At 45.7% G+C, this 24913-nt stretch overlaps 1 protein-coding gene across 1 annotated transcript in view; it reads right to left on the bottom strand.

Moving 5' to 3' along the window:
• Positions 1–14911: 14911 nt before the first annotated feature.
• The window catches only part of CDS2 (CDP-diacylglycerol synthase 2), a 69338-nt gene continuing 59336 nt past the window's right edge, over positions 14912–24913 (bottom strand). Inside the window, exons 11-13 of the mRNA XM_025399128.1 lie at positions 23613–23732; positions 22952–23055; positions 14912–22685 (exon numbers count right to left, since the gene is read on the bottom strand). Coding sequence (XP_025254913.1) covers positions 22553–22685; positions 22952–23055; positions 23613–23732 — 357 coding nt within the window. The 3' untranslated portion in view covers positions 14912–22552. The remainder of the gene's footprint in view (positions 22686–22951; positions 23056–23612; positions 23733–24913) is intronic.

Raw genomic sequence — 24913 nt, 5'->3', positions numbered from 1 at the left:
TAATCCCAGCACTTTGGGAGGCCAAGGCATGTGGATCACCTGAGGCCAGTAGTTTGAGACCAGTCTGGCCAACATGACAAAATCCTGTCTCTACCAAAAAATACAAGAAAAAAAAAAATAGCCGGGCATGGTGGCACATGCCTGTAGCCCCAGTTACTTGGGAGGCTGAGGCATGAGAATCACTTGAACCCAGGAGGCGGAGGTTGCAGTTAGCTAAGATCAGGCCTCTGCACTCCAGCCTGTGCAACAGAGTGAGACTCTGTCTCAAAAAAAAAAAAAAAAAAGAAAGAAAGAAAGAAATTCATATAATATTTTGGAGATGGAACCATCATGGAAATTCTTTTTCTGTTGTTTCTAAGGTGTGAGGATCTCAGACTGTGAACTGTCACTGGCAGTGACAGCATCCTTTGTATTATGCAGTTGTAGCAGCACTGTCAATGTCTTCCCCCCATGCCCTTGGCCATCACCATTCCCACACATGCAATGGCTTCCTACAGCAAGCGCTTCCAACTCATTGCCTAAGAGCTATCTCTCGCTGCAGGAATGTTCTTGGCTGCAGGTGCAGCAGGGAGGATACGCAGGATCTAATGCCCCTGCCTCATTTCTTAGTGGTAACAACTTTGAGAAGTGTTCTTTATAATCTCCCAAGTTTCTGCAGTGGAATTAAGCTCCAATTGCCCTTAGCAGCAACCTGCTCATTACAGGATCTTGCTCTGTCACCCGGGCTGGAGTGCAGTGGTGTGATCATAGATCAGCAGCCTTGAACTCCTGGGCTCATGCAATCCTCCTGCCTTAGCCTCCTGAGTAGCTTGGACTACAGGCACACATCACCATTCCCAGCTAATTTTTTGTTTGTAGAGATGGGGTCTCCCTATGTTGACCAGGCTCAAACGTCTGGCTTCAAGCAATCCTCCTGCCTTGACCTCACAAAATGCTGGGATTACAGGTGCGAGCCACTGTGCCCAGCCAGCAGCAACCTGCTCATCAATAAAATTTATCTGTATCGCCTCTCCACTGCACTGCAAGTTCTTCCTGAGCTCCTACAAGTACACTGCTTGCACTCGGATTCTTGTCTTGATGTCTGAAGCCTAACCCAAACCAGTTGCTTACTGGGTTAGTTAAATTGATTCCTCCTTTACGTCTTCCTTTAGGTCCTGTTCTTCAGAGTCCAGGATAGACAGGAAGTCTTTTCACAGAGGAATTTAAAATATGCAAATGACATTCAAGTCCCAGAGTAAGAACTACTGTAATTTCTGCCAACCTACTTATGCTCACACCCACCAAATGCCAGAAAAAGAGTGGCTGTCAAAACAAAGATAACAGAAACAAATGCAGCAAAGCAGTCAGCCCTGGCCGGCCTCATCAACTCCCAGATGAATAAGACTCTGCTGTCAAGAGCTCTGATCTCCAAAGTCAGGATAGAGAAACGGAGAAGTAAGGGTCCTCTTCCCTCTGAAACATCCTCATGACCTTTGCCCAGTGATGTTCCTACTCCCTCCCCATCCCCATAACAGCCTCTGCCCTACAGTAAGCAGTAAGAGTCTTACAGGGAAATAATGGTACCCTGTCCAACTGTTGGGCAAGTCTAAAGACTTGTTTTTTGTTGTTTGTTTTGTTTTGTCTGAGACAGAGTTTCACTCTGTTGCCCAGGCTGGAGTACAGTGGTGCGATCTCAGCTCACTGCAACCTCTGTCTGCTGGGTTCAAGTGATTCTCCTGCCTCAGCCTCCCAAGTAGCTGGGACTACAGGCTTGCACCGTCACACCTGGCTAATTTTTGTATTTTTAGTAGAAACAGGGTTTCACTAAGTTGGCCAGGCTGGTCTTAAACTCCTGACCTCAACTCAAGTGATCCACCCACCTTGGTCTCCCAGAGTGCTGGGATTACAGGCATGAGCCAACGCACCTGGCTAAGATTTGTTCTTGATTCCTCTTTTTCTCACCACTCTCATCCAATTCATCAGCAGGCTACAATGGTTCTGCCTCTAAAATACATCCCAAGGGATTCTGTGCCTCCCTTTCCAGCCTGACCGCCTTGGTTGAAACCATACCCTGCACCAGGGTTACTGCACCAGCTTCTTAACTGGTCATGTCTGCTTCCACCTTTGTTTCCCTACAGGGGAGCTAAAGATCAATTTCTCCTGCCTGTGATGCATGTAGTCCAACTGCACTGTAAGTCCCACTTCCACAATATCTGCTGCTTCTACTGGCCAACACACTCTTGGCAGGATTTAGTTTTTGGCAGCAGAAAGGTCCTAGTACCTTAACCCCTACTTCATGAGGGTCAAGTTGGCCTACTTGTGGCAGCAACTCCCTGGTCTCCTCAGCAGGAGGTGTTTGTCCCCAGAGCCAGTCATATGGGCAGTAGCTCCCTGACCAAGGGGGAGCTCTCGTGATGGCCAATTCTGCAGTGTCACTCTGTAAATTATTCCCAGAGCTCAGCCTAGAGTCTGATTCTCTAGTTTGTCCAGTGATTTTTGCAAGCACCTAATTCTCTGTATAAATCCCTTTCTGCTTGCCCCAGCTGAAGAATTTGTCACCTATGGCCAACTCTGATTGTCACCACTGCCGTATCTAAAAGGGAATTACAAAGATTGCATATGTTTGAGAACATGTTTAATAAGCCCTTCAAAAGAGATTAAAGTTATGTGTAATCACTCTCCCCATAACCATTGGAAACTATATCCAAGAACTTAGGTGCTTCCCAGGGGGTCTCCTTACATATCCCTGGTTCTTGCCCTTAGTTTCCAGCCTGAATGCAGCCGCTGCCTCCTCATCTTTGCTGGTGAATCCCCATGCACCTTTTAAGAATCCTGCCCCTACCCAGAGTGCCTGGTCTCACCCCGGGGCCATTCCTCTTCCCCAGGATTATGCCCAGTGGCTCCCATGCAGCATTCCATAAAAGTGTCTGCCACTCCAAGATTGTCCAAATAGTAGGGAGAAAGGAGCTAAAAGCATCAAAGTCCCACCAAGTGGTCCTGTGTGTGCTCATGTTCCTCCCAAGCTCTGCCCCCCAGGAGGATTTGCAGACATGCCTCTTCATGTTTAATTTTCCAGTTACCTACTGTATCTCCCATAGATATCCATAAATTCTCAAAGACAATACCTACAAAGAAGAGGTGAAATAGTTCTCCAGCTGCCTGATTTATTTTCAAGCCCCCATATCCATGAGTTAGAAATTCCTAACTCTATGAAAGATTATGACAGTTCCTTTCCTTAATTCCCCATTTCCAAATTGAGCCCCTTGTTGAACCCGTAGGCTAAAGAGTTTATTGCTAAGCCACATACTTGCTTATAGCTATTCCACGGCTGCACAGACCGGAAACACGTTCCACAGTGACCTCTTGTAAGGATTGGACTAAACTCCTGGCTACCTTACCTTAGAACCTCTGCGTTGTGCGCAAAACAGGGATTTTAGCCTTTTAGTGATTACCATATTGAATATACAAGTCCAGGAATCTTAACTTATTTTTTAAACAACAATAATGTCTTCAGCAAAGATGTTGTAGCAGAAATGGTATTAAGTGCTCACTGGTTCTATTTGTTTCTAAGGGGACTCAAATCCCTATCCCTAAAGCATCAGTGAAAACTTACTGTGGCTTCCTAGGGACAGACAGGGAGGATGAGAGGATGAGCTGCTCATACCTTCGGGAAGGCAACGGGGAAGTTGGACTCTGTCTCCTCTCCTCACCACCCCTCCCCCTGCCTCGTGCAGGCTTACACACACACACACACACACACACACACACACACACGAATACACACACCTTTTTAAAACAAATTTTTATTTTGTTTTATTTTAAGTTACAGGATACATGTGCAGGACGTGCAGGTTTGTTATGTAGGTAAACGTGAGCCAAAGAAATGATTATATAAAATAAAAAGTAAAAAAGAAAAAGGCGAATTTAGCTTAAATAATAATTTTAACACATTATATCTGAAATATCACTGCAACCAATATTATCACTGCAATCAGTATTAAAAATTATTAGTGAGATATTTTACATTCTTTCTTCTGTCTACTGTCTTCAAAATTATTGATGTATTTTATGCTCACAGCATATCTCAGCTCCAACTGGCCGACTTTCAAGTACTCAGCAACAACATGCAACTGGTGGCTACCACACTGAACAACAGGGGCAGACGCTGTCAGTTCCCTTTACATGTACTGGCCACTAGCCGCTTCTTACTGTAACCACCTGTGGCTCTGCCTTGGAGCTCCCTTTCATCTGAACACGCAGCAGACCAGAAGTGCTGAGGAAGAAATGCCCCAAGGAACAGCCCTCAAACAATGAAGATTTGCAGTTGGCAGATTACATCCTCCTCCCCGACTCCTTAGATGGAGCAGGACTTCAATTAAATTTTAATTGAAACTAATTTGATGTGATTCAACTTGTGTTTTGCCTTTTTTTTTTTTTTTTTTTTTTTTTTGTTGGGGTCTCTTTTTTGCTCAGGCTGGAGTGCAGTGGCACAATCTCGGTTCATTGCAACCTCCACCTCCCGGGTTCAAGTGATTCTCCTGCCTCAACAGGCGCACACCACCATGCCTGGCTAATTTCACCATGTTGGCCAGGCTGGTCTTGAACTCCTGACCTCAAGTGATCTGTCCTCCACGGTCTCCCAAAGTGCTGGGATTATAGACATGAGCCACCATGCCTGGCCATCTTTCACTTTTGTTGCTTGTGCTTCTGATTCCCCATCCAAGAAATCATTGTGAAATCCAGCGTCATGAAGATTTCCCCCTATGTATTCTCAGGGAAGTTGTACAGTTTCAGGTCTTACGCTTAAATCTTTAATCTATTTTGAGTTCATTTTTGTGTTTCAATTTCAAGCCGGGCATGGTTGCTCATGCCTGTAATCCCAGCACTTTGGGAGGCTGAGGTGGGTGGATCACTTGAGGGTCTCAAACTCCTGGTCAAAATGGCAAGACCCTGTCTCCACTAAAAATATGAAAATTAGCCAGGCAGGGTGGCGCACGCCTGTAATTCCAGCTACTCAGGAGGCTGAGGCACAAGAATCACTTGAACCTGGGAGGTTGGAGATTGCAGCAAGGTGAGATCATGCCACTGCACTCTAGCCTGGGCCACAGAACGAGACTGCATCTCAAAAAAAAAAAAAAAAAAATTCAGTTTTATTATTTTGCATGTGGATAGCCAGTTTCCCCAACATCATCTGTTGAAGAGACTATCCTTTCCCCATTGTGTATTCTGGGTTCTCTTTTTGAAGATCAGTTGACCATATGTGCATATGTGTGTGGGTTTATTTCCAGGCTATCTATTCTGTTCTATCTGTCTACACGTCTGTTTTTATTCCAGTATCACACTGCTTGAATTACTGTAGCTTTGTAATATATTAATATTTTGAAATCAGGAAGTACGATGTCTCCAGCTTTGTTCTTCTTTCTCAAAATTGGCTTGGCTATTGGGGGTCTCGTGTGGTTCCATGTGAATTTTAGGATTGTTTTTTCTATTTCTGTTTTTAAAAAATGCTATTGTGTTAGCCAGGTGTGGTAGCATGTGCATGTAGTCCCAGCTGCTGGGGAGGCTGAGGTGAGAGGATTGCTTGAGCCCAGGAGTTTGAAGCTGCAGTGAGCTGGGATGGCACCACTGTGCTCCAGCCTGGGTGACAGAGCAAGATCTTGTCTCTGTAAATTTAAAATAAATAAATAAAATCTGTATGTAAAAAAAAAGTCATTGTGATTTTGATAGGAATTGTATTGACTCTATAGATTGCTTTGGGTTGTATGGACATCTCAACAATATTGTGTTCTAATCCATGAACACCAAATGTCTTTTCATTCACGTATGTATTCTTTAATTTGTTTCATTAATGTTTTGCCATTTTCAGTGGACAAGTCTTCTACCCCCTTGGTTTAGTTTATTCCTAAGTATTTTATTCTTCCTGATGTTATTGTAAATGAGAGAGTTTTCTGGATTACCTTTCACATAGTTCATTGCTGATGCATAGAAATTCAATTGATTTTGTATATTGATCTTGTATCCTGCAACCTTGCTGAACTTATTAGTTCTAATAGCTGTTTAGTGGATTTCTTAGGGCTTTCTATATACAAGTTCATGTCATCTGCAAATACAAATGGGTTTACTTCTTCCTTTTATCTGGATGACTTATGATTTTTTTCTTCCCTGATTCCTCTAGTTAGAACCTTCAGTACAATGCTGCATAGAAGCAGTGAAAGTAGACATCCTTCTCTTGTTCCTAGTCTTAGAATGAAAGCAGTCAGTCACCATTAAGTATGACATTTGCTGTGGCTTTTATATAAATATCCTTTATCAGGTTGAGGAAGTTCCCTTCTTTTTCCAGCGTGTTGAGCGTTCTTATTATTAAAGCATATTGGATGTCGTCAAATGGTTTCCTGAATTTATTGAAAAATAAATGTCTTCTCAGGGGAAAACAGAATTTTAATCAGTGCGTCCTAGTAAGTGCAATAATTGTGGCATGGACAGGTTTGTATCCTGTGCCTTGGGTCGCTCCAGAAACACAGCCATTGGGTTTTCTCTACTTGGGGCCAGCCAGCTATGGCCCTAAACCTTCTGGAGCGTAAGACAAGTAGCCACCATCAATCCTTCTGAAATATATAGCTTAAAAAAATCACACTCTGACTTTAAATTTGGCATCAGCACTCAGCCACATTATAATCATACCAGCCAGGTTTTTAATTAAGGCCTCAGGCTCCAAATAATTTGGGTGACACATGGATAACAAAATGAGAAAGAGTTATTGCCAAATGACATTTGATTGATGGGCTTGGACCTGTAAAGAGGATTATCTTGAGACCCCTAACAATATAGGTGACCAAGTTGCTAAATCTTTATGAGCCTCAATATTATGACCTATTAAATACGTAGAATAATATTTAGCTCATAAGGATGCTATGACGATGAAATGAAATGGTGCAAATAAAGAGACAGTTACTTGGTCCAGGAAAAGCTTTGATAAGTTGTCATTAATAATTAACTATGAATAAGCCTTCCCACATAGTATTCCAATGATCCACTTAAAATGTCTCTCTTAATAACAAAAGCAAGGCATGATTTGTTTTTGTACATAATTTTGTGAATAAATAAAAGAACAATCCCAGCTAGTAAAGAAAGGAAAGGGAAGGGAGAGGAGGGGTAGGGAGGAGCACTTCTGAGCTCAGTGAATAACTAGGCTAAAGCTCTGTACAATGACTTTCCTATTTCACTAAATGCCTTCTGGTTATGTTCTCAGAAGCCACCACCTCTCTCCTTTCCACAGGACCCCGACAGAATCTTAATCATCACAGATTGACAACTTCATAAACTCAGCACGTTGACAAAAATCAGCTGTCAATGACACAGAAGAGGCCTGTTTGTCCCCCTCCCACCCCCTTCTCATTCTTCAACCAGCAAACCACCTCTCCAAATAGAGGCCGATCTAGGCCAGGCAAGGGAGAACTATCAGCTACTTGCTGGGGAGCCGTGCTCTCTGGGAACTCAGAGAATTAACAGCAGGGTACCTGAAGGGTAGGTAGTCTACCACCTAGGGAGAGCAGAACAGGGAGGATAGTCAGCTTTTAAAACTCTGCTCTTAACAAAAAAAGAAAGAAAAAGAAAACAATTGGCTTTATTATGAACTTCATAAGGACAAGAACCAGGTTTTGCAATCACTCAAGGTATCTAATACAGTGGCCCTTTAGTCTAATTTATCATTTTTTTTCTTTTATAGTGAGCCTTTTTGTGTCGTGTTTAAGAAATCTTTGCCTACTCTGAGGTCATGAAGGTGGTCTCCTATGTTTTCTTCAAAAGCTTTATTGCTTTACCTTTCACATTTAGATGGATTTAAAAATCCATCTGGATTTTTTTTTTTTTTTTTTTTGGTATGGTGTGAGGTAATTTTTCACATGAATATATAATTGATCCAGTACACTTATTGAAATGACTGGTTGGGCACACTGGCTCATGCCTGTAATCCCAGCATTTTGGGAGGCCAAGGTGGGAGGATTGCTTGAGGCCAGGAATTTGAGACTAGCCTGGCCAACATAGCAAGACCCCATCTCTATATATTAAAATAACATTTTTTAGAAACCAGATATTTAACATCAATGGTACAGTTTATTTAGAAAAGGCAGGAAACGTGCTTGATTCTTTCCTTTCATTAACTAGTTTTAGAAATAGAGTTGGTTTGCCCACATCCTCCAATACTGATTACATGAATGTAGGTATTATTATGAATTCATGTATTTAAATATAATCAATGTGTTTCCATCGATTGCAGTTATTACCCTTATTGATGTTCAAAATGTCCCATGTTTAGGAGCCTCTTCTTGCTGACTCTGCCTCATTTTGACATGACCCTACCATTTGCTTTTTATGGCTTCCTTGCTCTCTAGTATGTTTGCAGCAATAAATAACGGACAAATAGAAAGTCTTCGGTCAGATAACAATCCCTCAAGGTTGACTGATGACTCTGTAGAGTTCATTGTGAGCAGCCACTTGTGCAACAGCTATGTTCGGGGGCAGGGAGACCCAGACCCAAGAGTAACTCCCCCACCCAGAATGGGACCACCCCGGGGGTGATATTAAAAGGCCAAGCGACCAGGCACGGTGACTCATGCCTGTAATCCTAATATGTTGGGAGGCCACGATGGGCAGATCACTTGAGGTCAGGGGTTCAAGACTGGCCTAGCCAACATGGCAAAACTCTGTCTCTACTAAAAATACAAAAATTAGCTGGGTGTGGTGGCAGTGCCTATAATCCCACGTGAGGTTGAAGCACCGATTGAATCCAGGAGGCAGAGGTTGCAGTGAGCCAAGGTAGTGCCACTGCACTCCAGCCTCGGCGACAGAGTGAAGCTCTGTCTCAAAAAAAAAAAAAGAGGAAAAGGAAAGGCCAAGCCTTCAGATCAGGAAGAAAAGGGGGTGCCAGTGGGAGCAGACACTGAAATAATAATGGTAATAATAATATTTATGAAAACTCACTGTGTGCCAGAAGCTAGTCTAAGCTCTTTGAAAGTATTAACTTATTTAATCCTCACAGTGATCACGGGAGTGAGTATGATCCCCGTATAGTATAAACGGTATTATCTTCTGTTTTACAGACAAGGAGACTGAAGCACAGAAAGGTTAAATAACTTGCCCAAGGCCACACAGCCACTAAGGGATGGAGTCAGGAATCGAATTCAGGCACTGCCCCAGCCCGAATGGAAAAGAAGACAAGCCATTCCTCCTTCATGGATTTGGTAAGGATGGCTGTGGAGGAGGTTCTAGCACCTGATGGGAACCTGGACAATGTCATGAAATAGCCAGCATTCCAGTGTGAATTTCAGTTCGAGCTGGCCTGGGTGTGTTCAGTGTAAGGTTAGCCACAGTTACCATTTCATTCCCCTCCCCTTCATTCCCAAGAACTCCCTTCCCTCTCTGTGCCTCCAGCCTCAACGTCCGGCCCTGCCTCTGCTTCACTGGAACATTTCTCTGCTTCTTCCCCGGCATCCCTGAGAAATTCACTTCTCAGCCAAGGTGGTAATATTACAAATAAAAGTTTAAAATAGTGCAAATAAAACTTTCTGTTGGATGATTACTAGATGCTAGGAGTGGACACATGCTTTGCAAATTTTCTCAATTACCCTCAGTTTATAGAGGGGGAAGCTGAGTGGTTAAGGGTTTTGTTCCTGACCACAAAGCTACTGAATGCTCGGCTAGGATCCTCTGCAGATAAGGATGTCTCACGTCTAAGCCCTGCCTGTGCCTCACTCCTGAACCACTACTGCCCTCTGCTGGGCCCTTGACAGCACTGCCTCACTAGGCTGGGTACCACATCTTACCTAGGCGTCTACAGCAGTGGCCCCAGGCGTTTCTATCACAGGAGGGAAGGGGTGGCCAGGAAGGAAGTAGGAAAGGTATTTCTTGTTCTCAGAGCTCCTGCAGAGTTCCTCAAATTGCACCAGTCAAAAACATACATATTAATATTCTTTGCTATGACAGACATTATTGGGATAATTGGTTAAATCTGAATAAGGTTATGTAACAGTAAAGGGACATAATGTCTACAATTTACAAATAATTCAGGAAAAAAACTGTGTGTGTGGAGTGAGAACATAAACAAAGGTGGCAAAATGTTAACATTTGGAAAATTTGGGTGAAGGATGTAGGAAATTCTTTATACTATTCTTACAACTTTTCTGTAAGTCTAAAACTATTCAAAATCCAAAGTTAAATAATTTCAACTTCAGGAAGTCACAAATCCCAGCTCCCCAGACTCAGGAGGTTCTCTAGTAACCCACAGATTATCAGAGGGCTCCCTCCTGGCCCCGCTTCCTGATGAACACCATGGTAGACAGGGCATTTAGGGGCCCGTGAGACTACGGCGGGGAAGAAGCTCACTCTTGGGCAGTGGCTACGGGGGTCTTCAGTGCCCACAGGATCCCACGCATGCCCCCTCCAACACACGCACTGGTGCACAACTACAGGAAGTGACTGCGGACCCCCAAAAAGGATAAGCTTGTGGGTGTCTAGAACTGGTCAGCATAGTGAAAGGAGTGGGAGGCATTTCTCGTGAGAAAGAGTGAAAAGAACAAGATGGAAAACTTGGGAAGAGAAGGCTGGGCAGCAAGGGGAAAGCCGGGAGGCACTTAAGAATCATTGTAGACACGTGTCATGCAAAAGAGGAATGAGATTCAGCCTGTGAGGTGTAAGAAGACAGAAGGAGGCCGGGTGCGGTGGGTCAGGCCCGTAATCCCAGCACTATAGGAGACCGCGGCAGGCGGATCAGCTGAGGTCAGGGGTTTAAGACCAGCCTAGCCAACATGGCGAAACCTCATGTCTACTAAATTAGCTGGGTATGGTGGTGGGCACCTGTAATCCCAGCTACTCAGGAGGCTGAGGCAGGAGAATTGCTTGAACCCGGAAGGCGGAGGGTGCAGTGAGCTGAGATTGTGCCACTGTACTCCAGCCTGGGTAAAAAAGCAAGACTCTGTCTTTAAAAAAAAAAAAAAGAAGAAGAAGAAGAAGACAGAAGGAGCTCTGGGCAGAGGCACTGGGAGGCATATGCCATTCTGCACCATGGCTCGTGGTGTAGAATAAAAGCATTGGATAGAACAGCAGCACTACCCCAGAAGGGTCACCTCGGGACATCCTGAGGCTCACCCTGGGATGCTCCAGCAGAGGGTGCTGCTGACCAGTTGCGGCTGGTTTCTGAGAGGGGCTGGACTCACTGGAGGAAGTTTCAACCACTGTTTCTTAACCTCAGCTACACTTTGGAATCACTCCGGGGAACTGTTTTTTAAACACTCATGCCTGCGTCCCACGCCCAGAGATTCTTATCTAATTGGTCTGAGGTACCGCCCGGGCATTGGTAGATTTTTAGGTTCCTCAGGCGATTCTAACGTTGAGCCAAGTTTGAGAATCAAAGGCTTAAAAGGCTATACCTCTACGACTCTTGGAATCTATGAGAAATAGAGACCATGTGGGCAAGATCAGAGCCCATCTTTGCTGCAGGAATAACTTCAGTTGCGTCAGTCAAATCCAGATCAGAGTTTACCCTGAACCTAGACTCAGTCTGATGGATGTGCTTTTTACCCTAAAAATGTACTGAAGTTTGTTAAAATTGAGAAGTGATATTAACGTAGATAACACAATGGTGTTTCTTTCATTTGAGAACTCCCTAAGTTTTGGTTGACTTGGGAACTGGCAATGTCTTTTGGTAAATATTGGATGGTGTGTAAGTTAGTATGCCATGGCCAGGCCATGAGTCCATCTCTGGGGCTCCCCAGCCCAACTCCCTGGCCTCTGAATAATCAAACAGAGAAGTTACTCTTGCTTTGTTCCCCTTCCTCTCCTTTCCCCAGGAGACCAAAAGGTAAAGCTGCCCTTTCTTCTCAAGGAAAGGGCACCCAGGTCTCTAGAATTCCGGCCCCAGGGGAAAATTAATAGCTGCTTCTGCTGTCAGGTGGGAGTGGGGCCACCTGAAAGCAACGCTACCCAGGCCTTTCCCCAGGCCTGAAGGCTGGATTGTCTTATTGAAGGGAAGCGAGTAGCCCTAGCTAAAAAGTAGATCCTCAAGTCCAAAACAATGGAGGGGCTCATCTCCAGACCTTAGCTCCTCTCTGTCGGTGACTTTCTCCAGGCTTCTGGCTCCTGGTGTAGACTAATGCCCACACCCTGATCACTCTCAAATTTCTATTTCCATCTCAGACTCCTCCCTGGGACTGGATATCCCTGCGTGGGTATCTCACAGGCATCTCAAACCGAACGTGTCCAAACCCAAACTCCTGACTGTCCATCTGCATCCACCTCCCACCTGCACCTGTCCTTCCACAGCCATCCACAGTTCAGAAATGGCAGTGCCATCCTTCTGGCTGCCCAAGCCAACTTCACAGCCATCCTTGACTCCTCTTCTTCCCTCTCCTCCATACCTAATCCTTCTGCAGATTCTGACAATCTGACCATTTCTCACCACTGCCCCACTCCCATGACCCCCTCTGAGCCACCTGTGTGTCTGGATCGCTGCTGTTGCCTCCTCTCTGATCACCCTGCTTTCGCCCTTGGCCCGCTGTAGTCTGTTCTCAACATAGCAGCCCTTTGCAAACAAACACCACTTTGACACTCCCAGGCTCTGAAGAGTCACTCCTAGGTTCTGAACTCCCCAACAGCTTCTCATCTTGCTCAGAGTAAAAGCCAATGGCCTTGGCCCTGTGTCATTACTCAGGATCCCTGCGACCCCTGGGTTTCCTGCCAGTGCTCCTCCCCACTCCCCTGCTCCATCTACCCTGCAGTTCCTCCACAACACAGGTGTCTTTGCACTTCCCCAGATACCTGAACAGCCCCTCCCCCAGAGCCTCGAGGTGTGTCCATTTGCCCAAACACCACCTCTGCAGTGAGGCCTTCCCTGTTCACCCTATTTAAAATGGCAATCTCTCCCTACCAGCATTCCCTCTTCCCTCCTCCTGGCTACAATTTTCTCCATCTAACAAGCTTTCTCAGGTTTGTGGTTCTTCCCTAAAATTAGCTCCATGAAACAAGGACTTTTTGTTGCAGTGTCTGGACAGGGCCTACCCCAGAGCAGGCACTCCACAAGTGCTGGCTGAACGCACAACCAGCCGTGGCTCACGCCTGTAATCCCAGCACTTTGGGAGGCCAAGGTGGGTGGATCACCTGAGGTCAGGAGTTCGAGATCAGCATGGCCAACATGGCGAAATCGTCTCTACTAAAAATACAAAAAAAATTAGCAGGGTGTGGTGGCACGTGCCTGTAATCCCAGCTACTTGGGAGGCTGAGGCAGGAGAATCGCTTGAACCTGGCAGGCAAAGGTTGCAGCGAGCTAAGATCCCACCACTGCACTCCAGCCTGGGCAACAGAGGGAGACTCTGTCTCAAAAAAAAAAAGAAAAAAGAAAAAAAGAAAAGAAAAAAAAGAAAGAAGAGAGAAAAGAGAAGAGAAAAAAGAGATCATCAAGGCCAGTGTGTGGGGGCTCTAGATATGGAAGGATGCCAGATGCAGGCAACTGCACAGGTGCTCTGTGCCACTGGCCTAGGGCCTCCTATGGACTTCACAGGCCTGGACAACAGAACCTTCAGCAGATGGAGTTGAGCCCAGGGACCCTCACCACTTCAGCACCATGTGAGCCCTCGGCTCCTAGTGCAACAAAAGGGAGCAAGGCAGCCAGGGAAACTGCTCATGTTGGTTTTCCCAACAGTCTTGGAAACTGGTGGCTTGGAGTCAGATTTTGTGGGGTTTCGGAAAGTAAGTGAATGCAGCGGGGTTTTTTGCATCTTGAATGTGGGTGAGCAATTCGCTGTGGAAGTTCCGATGGTAGTAGGTTTCCTGTGGGTGAAATGGCAGAGGCCACTGTCCAAAAGGTAATCAATCTAGAGGTCCCACTGGCCTCAGACATTTGCCCTGGTAAGGTTGGTCTGCTGGCTCCCAGGAGTTCAGATCCTCCTGTCCTGGGGCAGGAGACACACACACAGTGAGGAGACAACACAAGGCCTCCCCAAGGAAGTGCTGTTGACAGTGAGAACTGCAAGGAAAAGAGGAGTTAGGCAGGCTGAGGAAGAGCTGGGGAAAGGAAAAAAACTGGGCAGAGGAAACAGCACATGCCAGCGCCCGGGACAGGCGCACACCTGGAATAAGGCAGGACAAGCGGCAGCTGTGGCTGTGAGGGCCCAGACGCGTGGGTCAGGCACTGGCCAGCTCACAGATGGCCCCAGAAGCCTCATTACCAAGTCTGAACTTTAACCTCAGGCCCCAAAGGGTTCCAAGCAGAGAGTTCATCCCAGCTATCATGTAAGAAATGGATTAGCAGAGGTGGCCAGGCTGTAGGGAGAGGGCTAGAGGCAGCCTTAGAAATCCTGGCAGGAGGCAGGGCCTGGCCCAGAAGGCTGGCGGTAAGGATGAGTCCAGGGATGTTTGGAAGGCAGAACGGGCAGGCTTGGGTGACTGATGAGATCACCCCAGTTACTGGCTTGTGTGACAGAACACATGGGAAGTTAGAGAACACAGGACTCAGGACATGGGTAGGAAAAGGCCATAGGTTTGGGTTTTATCATGCAAAGTCCGTGTGAGAGGCCTCACAGGCAGCTGGAAATGCAGGTCCACTTGGGCTAGAGACACAGACTTGGGAAGTGTGGTGATCAGGGCCCTGGGAGGGGGTGGGAACCCCCAGAGGGGAGAGTTCAGTGTGCGAGAGCCTCAGGCAGAATGCCACCACCCAAGGGATGGCCCAGAAAAGGGACACACAGAAAGAAGACCGAGGAGGAGCAACCAAGGGCAGGAGGAAAGCCAGGGGGGCAAATTGCAAAGGCCAAGGAGAGAGGGAGTCTCTAGAAGCAAGGAGTGGTCAGTAGCATCCTGGAAAGTAATGCTGGCGTCACATAAGTGACCAAACGTCCACATCCTTGGCCTTCCGCCACCCCACCATCAAAAACCACACATGATCTAGAATTTAATATGTTTATTTGTGTAGTAGGAACATTCAGATATATAAATAAGGTAAATGCTTTCCAATGTACAGTATATCATGTTCTTACATTGCATGGAAAAAGAACCTACATGTATTGTTCAACACGGATCACGAGTGCACAGAGATCAGCTGCATTTAGTGAAACGCCAAGTTGGGGAAACGGCACAGCAGTAGCGCACAGGCACACACCTATCTGGGGAGGCCGTGGGGACTGTGACGTGGACTCTACAAACCGAGAGCTGCTTCAAGGTCGCCCGTGTCTGAGTGCGAGAAAAGTGAATATTAACACCCAGGCTATCAGGGTGAGACAACTGAATTCTGTCATGTCCATCCACTTTACAAAGGGGCGGGGGACACCACGGAGAAACTGACCAGAAATGCTCTGCCCTGTCACAGAGGAGACAGGGCCAGGGCAGACACAGGGCTGACCGCTGGGAGGCACAGACACTGGCAGTGATGGGGCCCATGGGATGCCTGGCACTCCCAGCACAGACAGCTCCTCAAAGCAGGTGGGGAGGCCCTTTCTGTGTCTGGAAACTTTTTAGTTAAACAAATCCTCAGAGTGGAATTAAGAAGGATGTCCACAGCTGTGCACAACTCAACCAGAAAAAAAACAAAAACCAAGGTTCCTAAGATCCTTCAACAGAGGCGCTTCCCATCTGCTCTTACCGTTCTGTTTTAGAAGGTATTAAATATCAATAAAAATTAAAACTTGTTATCAGTATCAACTCTAGAAGATAACCCATGGCTTCAAATCTCCCTGGATGGGTTCTCTGAGCCCAGATTTCTGGTCCCCAACTCACATGACATCCAGGGCCAGTGAGCATTCAGCTGGCCTCTGTTACAGTCTGCCCTCCACTGTGAGACTCCTGGCCCCTCCCTGGCCCTGGTATTCCTCCTGCTGCTGCCCCTAGGAGTCCTCCAGCTGGATAACAATAAACCAAACCGCTGTCTCCTAGTCCCTGACTTGTTCTCCTGACTCCTAGTCCTTTGGTTTCATCGGCTGCTGACGTCTGCTCAACTCTTCCCCTTTGTAATCAGCCCCTAGCACCCAGCGAGCATGAAGTAAGACAGAAAAACGGTTTACTAAAGGCCAGAGCCCTTTGCATGGAGGATTTAAAAGAAATGCACCCAAAGGACACTCATAAAAACATGTATGCACATTCTGCCTGCTAGAAAACATTCTTAACCTCTTTTCTACTCTGGTGTTCCTTTAAGAAAAGCCAGCATAAGCAGTGCAAGAACCTAACGCAGGTGGAAAAAAAGGCACCCAAACAGCAAGGACAGAGGTGGCTATGTGGATGATTATAGGCAAACAGTTTCACTACAGACAGAATCACCAGGTGGCTAACCCTTCTGAGTGCTTTATGCAGGGAAGGTCCTCTGGGGGGCTGCAAAGGGCTAAGCCCTGCCCAATGCCCAGGAGACCACTGCAAGGATATTCTCTGCTTGATTTCCAGAGGGCCCTTACCCCCACGAGTGGAGGCTTTCTATGGATACAAGGCCGCCTGGGTCCACGCAACCACACAGTGAGGGAGGAAGCACCAGGCCAGGCAAACATAAACCCAGAAGGGCAAGAGGCCTCTGAGGCAAGCCTGGGATTGGCCCATTACAGCAGCTGCTTCCTAGAAACCCCCACAACCATCTTCTCCTGGTTCATGGCATCATCATGACTTCATTAATTCACTGAAACAGAGGGACCATTATTTCCACACTTTTAATAGCAATGTGCTATTGGGTCCCACAAACACCCAGGAAATAATCCACAGTCAAACCAGTAGTTCAGCGTTATTATTCAACTGACCTAAGAATTCCATGGATCCCGTTAGCCAACACCATTCCTTCAAAGTGAGGCAGCCTCCCCTCACACACACACGTGCCCCAACTCCCCATCCCCATTCAGAAAACTAAGTTCAAGAAACTCTTTTCATTAAGTCCTGTGCCTGTTCTCCCATCATTCATGAGTCACCCATTTGAGTCTTTGCTAACCTAGAATCTGGCAGAAACACCACACATCATGTGTCCTCAATGGGTCACCCACTTCTACCCTGTTACTACTTTTAAGAAGGAAACATGAAGCTCCAAACTGGCTGCATCATAAGGATGTGGGTAGAACTTCTAGGCTTTTAGTCTACATAATCCCCTACAAAGCAGGTTTCTGTTGTCCCCATTCTTCTCTTCTTGGCCCCTGATGACATCCACCCATACAGGGAACTGCTGCAGGTTCCTGAGCTATGTGCACAGAGGACAGCCCTTGGCCAGAGTGGGAAGTGGGGTCCAGAGTGAGTCACAGACAGGCCCTCCCTGCCCAGAGTGGAGGCACCACCAGGCAGGAGGAGATGGCCTCCTTCCCACAAGCAGTCTAGACTGTGGGCAGAGGAGATGAGCTGGATTCTCAGGCCAGCCATTCCCACTAAGAATAGAACTTCCGCACACCCTCATGTCCTCCTGCCTCGTTAGGCTGGCCTCCTAAATGGTGTGTGAAGCACCAAGATGCTGTAGGGGATGTTCAGGTTGGCCTGCTTCTCTCGGAGGGACCCAGACTGTGTGGAGGATGGTGGCAGTGTGGTGGCTGAGAATCCCATCTCTGGCATTGCACCAACGGAGGTCAAACTACCAGCTGAGCTCAACAAAAGTAACTATCATTTATTGAGCGCTTACTATGTGCCAGGCATGGTACTACATGCTTACATGCATTACCTTGTTATATCCTCACAACCACACCGCGAAGAAGGTACTATTGTCAGACCCACTGGCTTCAAGGTGGAAGCTTAGAGCAGCCTAGTAACCTGCCCACACCTAGGGTGATTTGATCCCAAAGTCGGTCTTAACCGCTGCTCTCGGCCTCAGTCATACTGCCTCAGTTTCCTCATCTATAAAATGGAGATAATAATACCTAATCAAAGGCTGTTTTCTGGATTAAAAAGGATAACGTATGTAAACCCTTAGCACTATGCCTGGCACATATTAAGCACTATACTATTGTAATCCTTATTAATAAACACACTGATATCTCACTGGCTCAACAATAAAAAGAAGGCGCCTCAGTAGGTAGGCATTTGATGGGAAAAGGAAGGGGAGGGTTGGGGAGGAGACAGGGTCTTTAAACAGCCAACGAATTTGAAACCCACTGGACATAAAACCCTAGACTTCACATATTCTGCCCCTCTATTCTCATAAATCATCCACATGACCTCAAAACTCCAACACTTCAGCATCCAAAGGATACCTCCTAAACTGCACTCAAAGTGTGTTGGGAAACATGGTCCCCATACAAACAGGTGACAGCCTTAATCAAGAGGCAGCTCCAGGTGAGAACGGCTTCCATCCACCTGAGAGGCCAGGTAAGGCCACTGCTGGTCAACCTGAAAGGTAGGGGCACATTCAGATGGCAACAGCAGCCAGGACTTTTCTGAGAATAGGGCCCACCTTCTGCAGGGATGGGGATAAGGAGAGTCCAGGCCCAAGAGAAGGTGGGCCAGGCAGAGCCCTGAGATAAGAATCCTTCATCACTACTTGGTTTAAACCCTAGCACCCCATGCAGGTTATGGCACAAGGCCCCCACCGAACAAGAGAAAATGAGTCAGGAAGTGAGAGCTGTTCATCTCTTTAAAAACTGGAAGCTGGGCAACTGTGTGGAGGGTAATAAAGGGAAAAGGAAGTTTGTTTTGACCAAGTCAGGGAAGAATATGAGGCTCTGCCCAAGTATTAACCACCACCTTCAGGAGCCCAGAGTTTGTTCCACCTGCTCTTTGGAGCCCAGTGTTCCAAAGCACATGTGAGAGTCCATCTGCAGCTTACTGTCTTGCAGTGTGTCCACAAAAGTCACCTGGACATCCTCCAGACCCTGACCTCAGAAGAACAGAAACCTGGGTTCAAGTGAAATTGTCCTCCCGACTCCACCCCTTTCTTAGCACATAATCACTGTGCAAGAAAGGTGGGCCCAGATATGTTACTCTGGAAGACGAAAGACAATAGTGCCTAAGATATTACTAAAACAGGGAAAGGCTTCAGCAGTGACATACCACATTCAGTAAAGTGATGAAAATCTACTGCCTTGGACATGCATCTAGGGCTGCCTTTGTAACTAACAAGACCCCTTCTTCACAGTTTTCTGAGCAAGGACGCTCTGTCCCAAGTCACTGATACCCTCCCACTACCCAACTCTGTCAACAGCGGAGATGAACCTGAGCTTTGGGAAACATAGTCCCCATACAAACAGGTGATAAGGGCTGAGCCAAGGGCTCACTGACAGTGTGAAGATCTCAACTCAAAGATCCATTCGAATAAGGCTCCAGTCGATTCAGCAACTAGCTCAAACCCAAATCACAAGGTCTGTGTAGTCTCCCTTAAAACATATTTTTGGGATTTTCTTGCATAAAATAGGTCAAGTTACAGGATAAAAACCCAGTGGAAAAAAATTCTATAAAAATGGTTTCGAAGTCCACCTGTGTAAAGTCAAAAGTTACATCCTCCCCAATGAAAGAGATTAGTTTCAAAGGATGTGAAACTAGTTCTCATACATTATAGGGCTGTACAATACTAAGAGTAATTACATTTTAAATGCAAAATACTATAACTATTAAAATGCCCAGAATATGAAACAAGTTGCCTAAGAGGGTTTAACTTTCAGGAGTAAAACATAAATGGAACCTTTTTGAATACTAAAAGCAGCTAAAAGGGCGACATGCACACACACAAAAGGCAAAGACTTGGCACCCTGTGAGCAGTCATGAGCAGAGCTCCCAGGGGCTGGGGGGTGCCCATCAGCCCTGGTTTCTATGACCCCCTTGTTCCACCAGGCAGGAGCCAACAGCAATTTAAGCTCCCACCTGGCTCAGGCCAGGCCTCCTGAGCTAGAGGGAAAGAAACTGCAATACCTTGGTGTACTCACACCACATTCACAAAAGCAAGAAGGGCTGGGGGACCCTCCAGGTGTCCTGTGGGTAAAGTACAGGATAGAGAGAGCCCTGACTCCACCACGCTACGCTGGGGAAGCTCCCTGCCTGGTAAGGTGCTCCTGACTCTCACCCAAGGTAAGAAGGCTGTTGTGAGAATGTAGGGATAGAAGTTGGAAAGCAAAGCAAAAGTCTCTGAATCAGGATTATGCAGTATTTATGAATAAACAAATGAGAAGCATAAAACCACACATGGAAGTGATAAACAGGGAATTCACGACAAGGGAGGGCACACAGTTGCAGTCACATTTTATTTTTGACCAAAAAAAAAAAAAAAAATGGGTCTAAAGCAAGTGATGCCATTCATTAAGATCTGAATGTATATACGTAAAAACGGTTTCTTGCATCTTGTCTGTGAATAGGAGAAAGAGAAACATTGTGCTATCTGGACACAAGACAGCGGTGCTCTCCCAGCTACCTGACAAAAATTCTTCATCTCCAGAAAGCATGCAGGGGAAATCAGAAAATAAAACACAAGCTGACCCTCTGGCCTGCCTGCTAGCAGCTCTAGTGAGCACTCAGCTTTGGCTTCCTAGGACCCCCCTTCCCTCACCCGCCACCAAGTGAACATGAGCCTTGCCCAGTATGCTCGGCTCCCTGATCCCAAAGGCAGCCCTATTCAAAAGCAGGTCTCTGCAGCTGGGCCCCAGCTGAGACTCCCTCCTCTCGAGGAGCCCACCATATGCCCACAATGGGACAAAAGAGAAAACTGAGGAGCCCTTTTGGTATCTAGTTTGGTGATCAAGGTTCCTTCTTCAATCTGAAAACTACAGTTTCATTATCGATCACCTTTACTGTTTGGGTGTGCTGCTGAGATACCTACTCACCTTGAGGATAAGCATGTAAGGGCCTGAAAACACTTCCTGTTTGGGGGGTGCCCAGGACCTCACTCAACGAGCCTCTACTGGCATGAACTTGCTCAGCCAGAATCACAGAAGAGTGGAATTGGGAGTAGCTCTGACAAAGGGGCCCTTGAGAGTGATGCATCCTGCCCGGGGTCACACAGCCAGTATTGAAATGAAACCCCTTGTAATAATACGTTTTGTTTTAAGGGGCCTTGGACCTGAATAAGAAAAGCCATGAGGCTGAAATGGAAATAAAAGTTCAGCAGAAAGAAGCTGCTTCAGCCCTGCACACATATGGGAAGTCACTCAAGGATGTGTGAGCTGAAACATCCCGAGGACTCCATCCTCTGCTGGACGCTCTAGAGACCTGGGCTGACTGTGCACTTTCAGGGAGGCAGTGAGGCTAATTTACAAACAAAAACACCACAAACCAGCACTAGACCACGGTGCTGAAGCAAATCATTACACCCTCGTTGGCAATGAAAACATCCATGGCACCGAATAATTTAATATATTTGGGCACCAAGTTCCCTCTCCGGCACTCCATTGCTTATTGGCCTGACAAAGAACTAATCTGTCCTCCCAAAGTCAATCTCACCCCTGAAATTAGGGAGGGGAAAAAAATCACAGTTTAAGCAAACAACAACAACAAAAGGTCCCCCAGTACAATATAAACTACATTTAAACTGGTCACATTATATAAAAAGTGTGCATTTAATCTTCAAAATAGTCAAGCCTCTAATCAGGTTAGGTTTTCCATAGTTTTAAGCAGGACTTTGTGGTTTTAGTGAAGAAGTCATGGTACAATTGAAATCACTGTAAGAAATAAGTAACTTTTAAAACAAACACAGACACATACACTCCTCTTAAGAGTAATATATACACAACACAGCAGCTACATGGGTGTTCAGGCAAAGGGTGCATGAACGACAAGCCCTCTGCTCCCTGCCTGATGAGAAAGTCCCCAGAAAGGATTCAGCAGCAGAAAGTCTACAGCACATACGTGGATGGCATCGTCCCTGAAAACACACAGTTAGGTGGACTGACCTACAGGAGACACTGGAGCCTAGACATGTGGGAAAGGGCTCAGTTACAGTACATTCTACTGCATACACTTGAAATATTACAGTGTGTTTTTTCTCCAGACTACTATAAATAATTTTTCGTGCTTTCTGAAAAAAATAAAAACTGAAATTTTATTTCAGTCTGTGATGAAGGTGAACCCATCTTATAAAGCAGAGCTTATTTACATTCTGCAGGATTTTGGTGTGGATGGACAGAAGGCTTATCTGGTTAGTAAGCCTCCATTCCTCCAACCTACAGAAGGCAACTCTCCTGCAGCTCCAAGCAGGGATTTCTAGAAAAGACTAGGTGTACAAAACATCCAAGCTGTGCCTCCCCCCACAGGTGGGCAAGTCCCCTGATTTGGTTGGACACAGATGAATGTCTGTGTTTGACTGAGCCCAGAAACAGTTCAATTGATAGGAACTGGAACCACCAAGAAAACACTCCTGACCTGGGCAACACTGTCTTCCAGATAAATACTTTTGTTTTAAAAAAATTCAAATGGTTTTACAACCCATGACTTCTTTCCAACTCAAAGCTGTAGTTTACTCACAATGCAAATTCTAAACACATAGACTGCTGTATGTACAGATTTGTTGAACCCACAAATAAAAAATATCCTACAAAAAAAAAAAAAAAAAAGACAGTGAGTTGAAGCCTCATCATTGTCTAAGTCACACCAGCTGGGCTTGCCTTGGAGACCTGCCCCTGCTCAGTTCCGCTCCTGTTCTTTTGGCCCTGGGTGGCCCCTACTCGTCCTCTGTGGCGGATGTCAGCATCCCCTTGTCGATCAGATGAGACCGCAGCGTGTTGAAGATATGGAGCTGCTGATCTGGCCGTAAGGTCAGGAACTGCTGAATCAGTTTGCTTGGGTTAGGGCCTCTGGAACAGAATGTGAAGAAACAGCACTGAGCTGGGCCCCGGAAGCTTCCAGGGCCTGATTATCCGAGTGACTGCTCTGATCTCTGGATCAGAGAGTTATCTATTAACAGATGGCAGGAGAAGGCCTCAGAAAATCTGTAAGCAGCAACAACTGAAAATTGTATTATTTGGGATGCTTTTCACTGGAACTGAGATGCTGCTAAAATTCTAGAATTGCACCATACTTAAAAATCCACCAACTTGGTTCAGATGGAAAGGTACTATACCTGATAAAACTGGCGATGTATACATTGACAAAGGTGGCCATCAGATACTGGCAGTCAAAGCGATCCATGATACCTCCATGGCCAGGAATGGTATTGGCAAAGTCCTGTTAGAGGCAGGGGAAAGACGGGTGAACTTGGGCTCAGCCACTGATCAATCCCAACCTAATGGTCCCACCCCAATGTCTGGCTTCTGTCCTGAGTAGCTGAGGGCAACAGAAGGTGAGAAGTATTAAATCTACTGGTGAGGCTATATTAGGACACAATTTTATTGCATTACAAAATGTTCTTATTTCATTTACTTAATAAAGACAGGAGTCTTGCTATGTTGCTCAGGCTAGTTTCGAACTCCTAGCCTCAAGTGATCCTCCCGGCTTGGCCTCTTAAAATGCTGGGGTTACAGACATGAGCCACTGCCTGGCCCAAAATGTTCTTTTGAAGAAAGCTATTATTAACAAATAAACTGAAAAACAATGATTGCATTTTCCTGAGAATAAAGTATTGTTATTAATTAACTCACCTAAATTCAGTGCATGGGTCAAGATCACATATTAAATGCCAGGGTGTATAGCCCAGTGTTTTGGAGGGAGCAGGGAAGGGGGAGAAAGGCAGAAGATGGATGAGGAGGGAGTGAGATGAGAGGAACACAAGAAGGTTTTCCTACTTTGATTTTAAAGGCTCGTTTGAATCCACTTGCGAAGAATCCTCCAAAGGGGCCAATGAGCGAGGCAAAGGTGGAGAGGGCGATGCTGTGAATCTGGAAGGGGTACATCCGGACCGTTTTCTGAGAAGAGTAAATGAAGTAAAAGGTAAGGTGCGTACGTGCCCAGTGTTACGGTCTGAGTTGTCAACTCATGTTGAAATTTGACCCCCATTGTAGCCTCACTGGGAGGTGATGCCTAGTGGGAGGTGTTTGGGTCTCAGGGGCAAATCCCTCATAAATGGCTTGGTGCCTTTCTCCTGGTAGTGGGTTCTCTCTGTCAAAAGACGAGATGAGCACTGGCAATTGGGTTGTTATGAAGTGATGAAGCCCCTGGTTTTCCTCTTTGCATGTGTCTGCTTCCACCTTTGACCTTCTCCGCCATGTTACAATGCAGCACAAAAAGCCCTCACCAGAGGCCAGGCAGCAGCCAATGCCACACTTCTCGCACTTCCCAGCCTGCAGAAACAAGCTAAGTAAACCTCTTTTCTTTATAAATTACCCAGCCCCAAGTGTTCTATCAACACTACATTGTTATAATATACCTATAATATATATAATGTGTAAATATATAATAATGCTATAACAACAGACAGACCAAGACATCCAACCTCATAACTCTTTATGAAACTAATTGCATATATGTAGGTTTTTAAATCAATAAAAGGAGTGAATTTTTCCCGTTTTTGTAAATTTCTAATATCGAAGTTAATGGAAAACATTAAAACATTCTGCATTCAATCTGTTGCAACATGCTGTTTTAGTGGAAGTATATAAAGAAAATCCAGCCTTACACAGATACATAGTTGAAAAGAGTATTTTAGTCGTAGTCTCAGATGGTTTTGGGTATTCTCTGACACTACACCAGAGCTTGACAAGCAGTCATTTCTTGAATATTAGGTGTGATATGGAATCCAGAATTCTATCAATGTACTTTGTTCTCTCTTACATTAAAATCCATTGGTCTATCTTATACTTGAATGTATCTTTTACCCATGTATGACTATATAGCACCGTGTATCAGCCATTTTGAAAATAATGGTTCACTGAGTTATGTAAATCTTCCAAATGTAGACACATTTCATTATACAGTGTCAAATATGTTTTTCTCATGTGATCAACACACACACACACACACACACACACACACGTTAAGAATCATCACAGACCTCATCAGAAGAGGCTTTAAGTATTAGGAAGTTGTCAAGTTCACACTGGCAGGTTAAGTTTTCCAAAATTCTAATGTTCATTTGAAAGCCAAATTT

Source organism: Theropithecus gelada, chromosome 10 (genome assembly GCF_003255815.1).
Source record: "Theropithecus gelada isolate Dixy chromosome 10, Tgel_1.0, whole genome shotgun sequence".
NCBI lineage: Eukaryota > Metazoa > Chordata > Mammalia > Primates > Cercopithecidae > Theropithecus > Theropithecus gelada.
The sequence above is the reverse complement of the archived record's forward strand: the minus strand, read 5'-3'. Positions and strand labels throughout refer to the sequence as shown.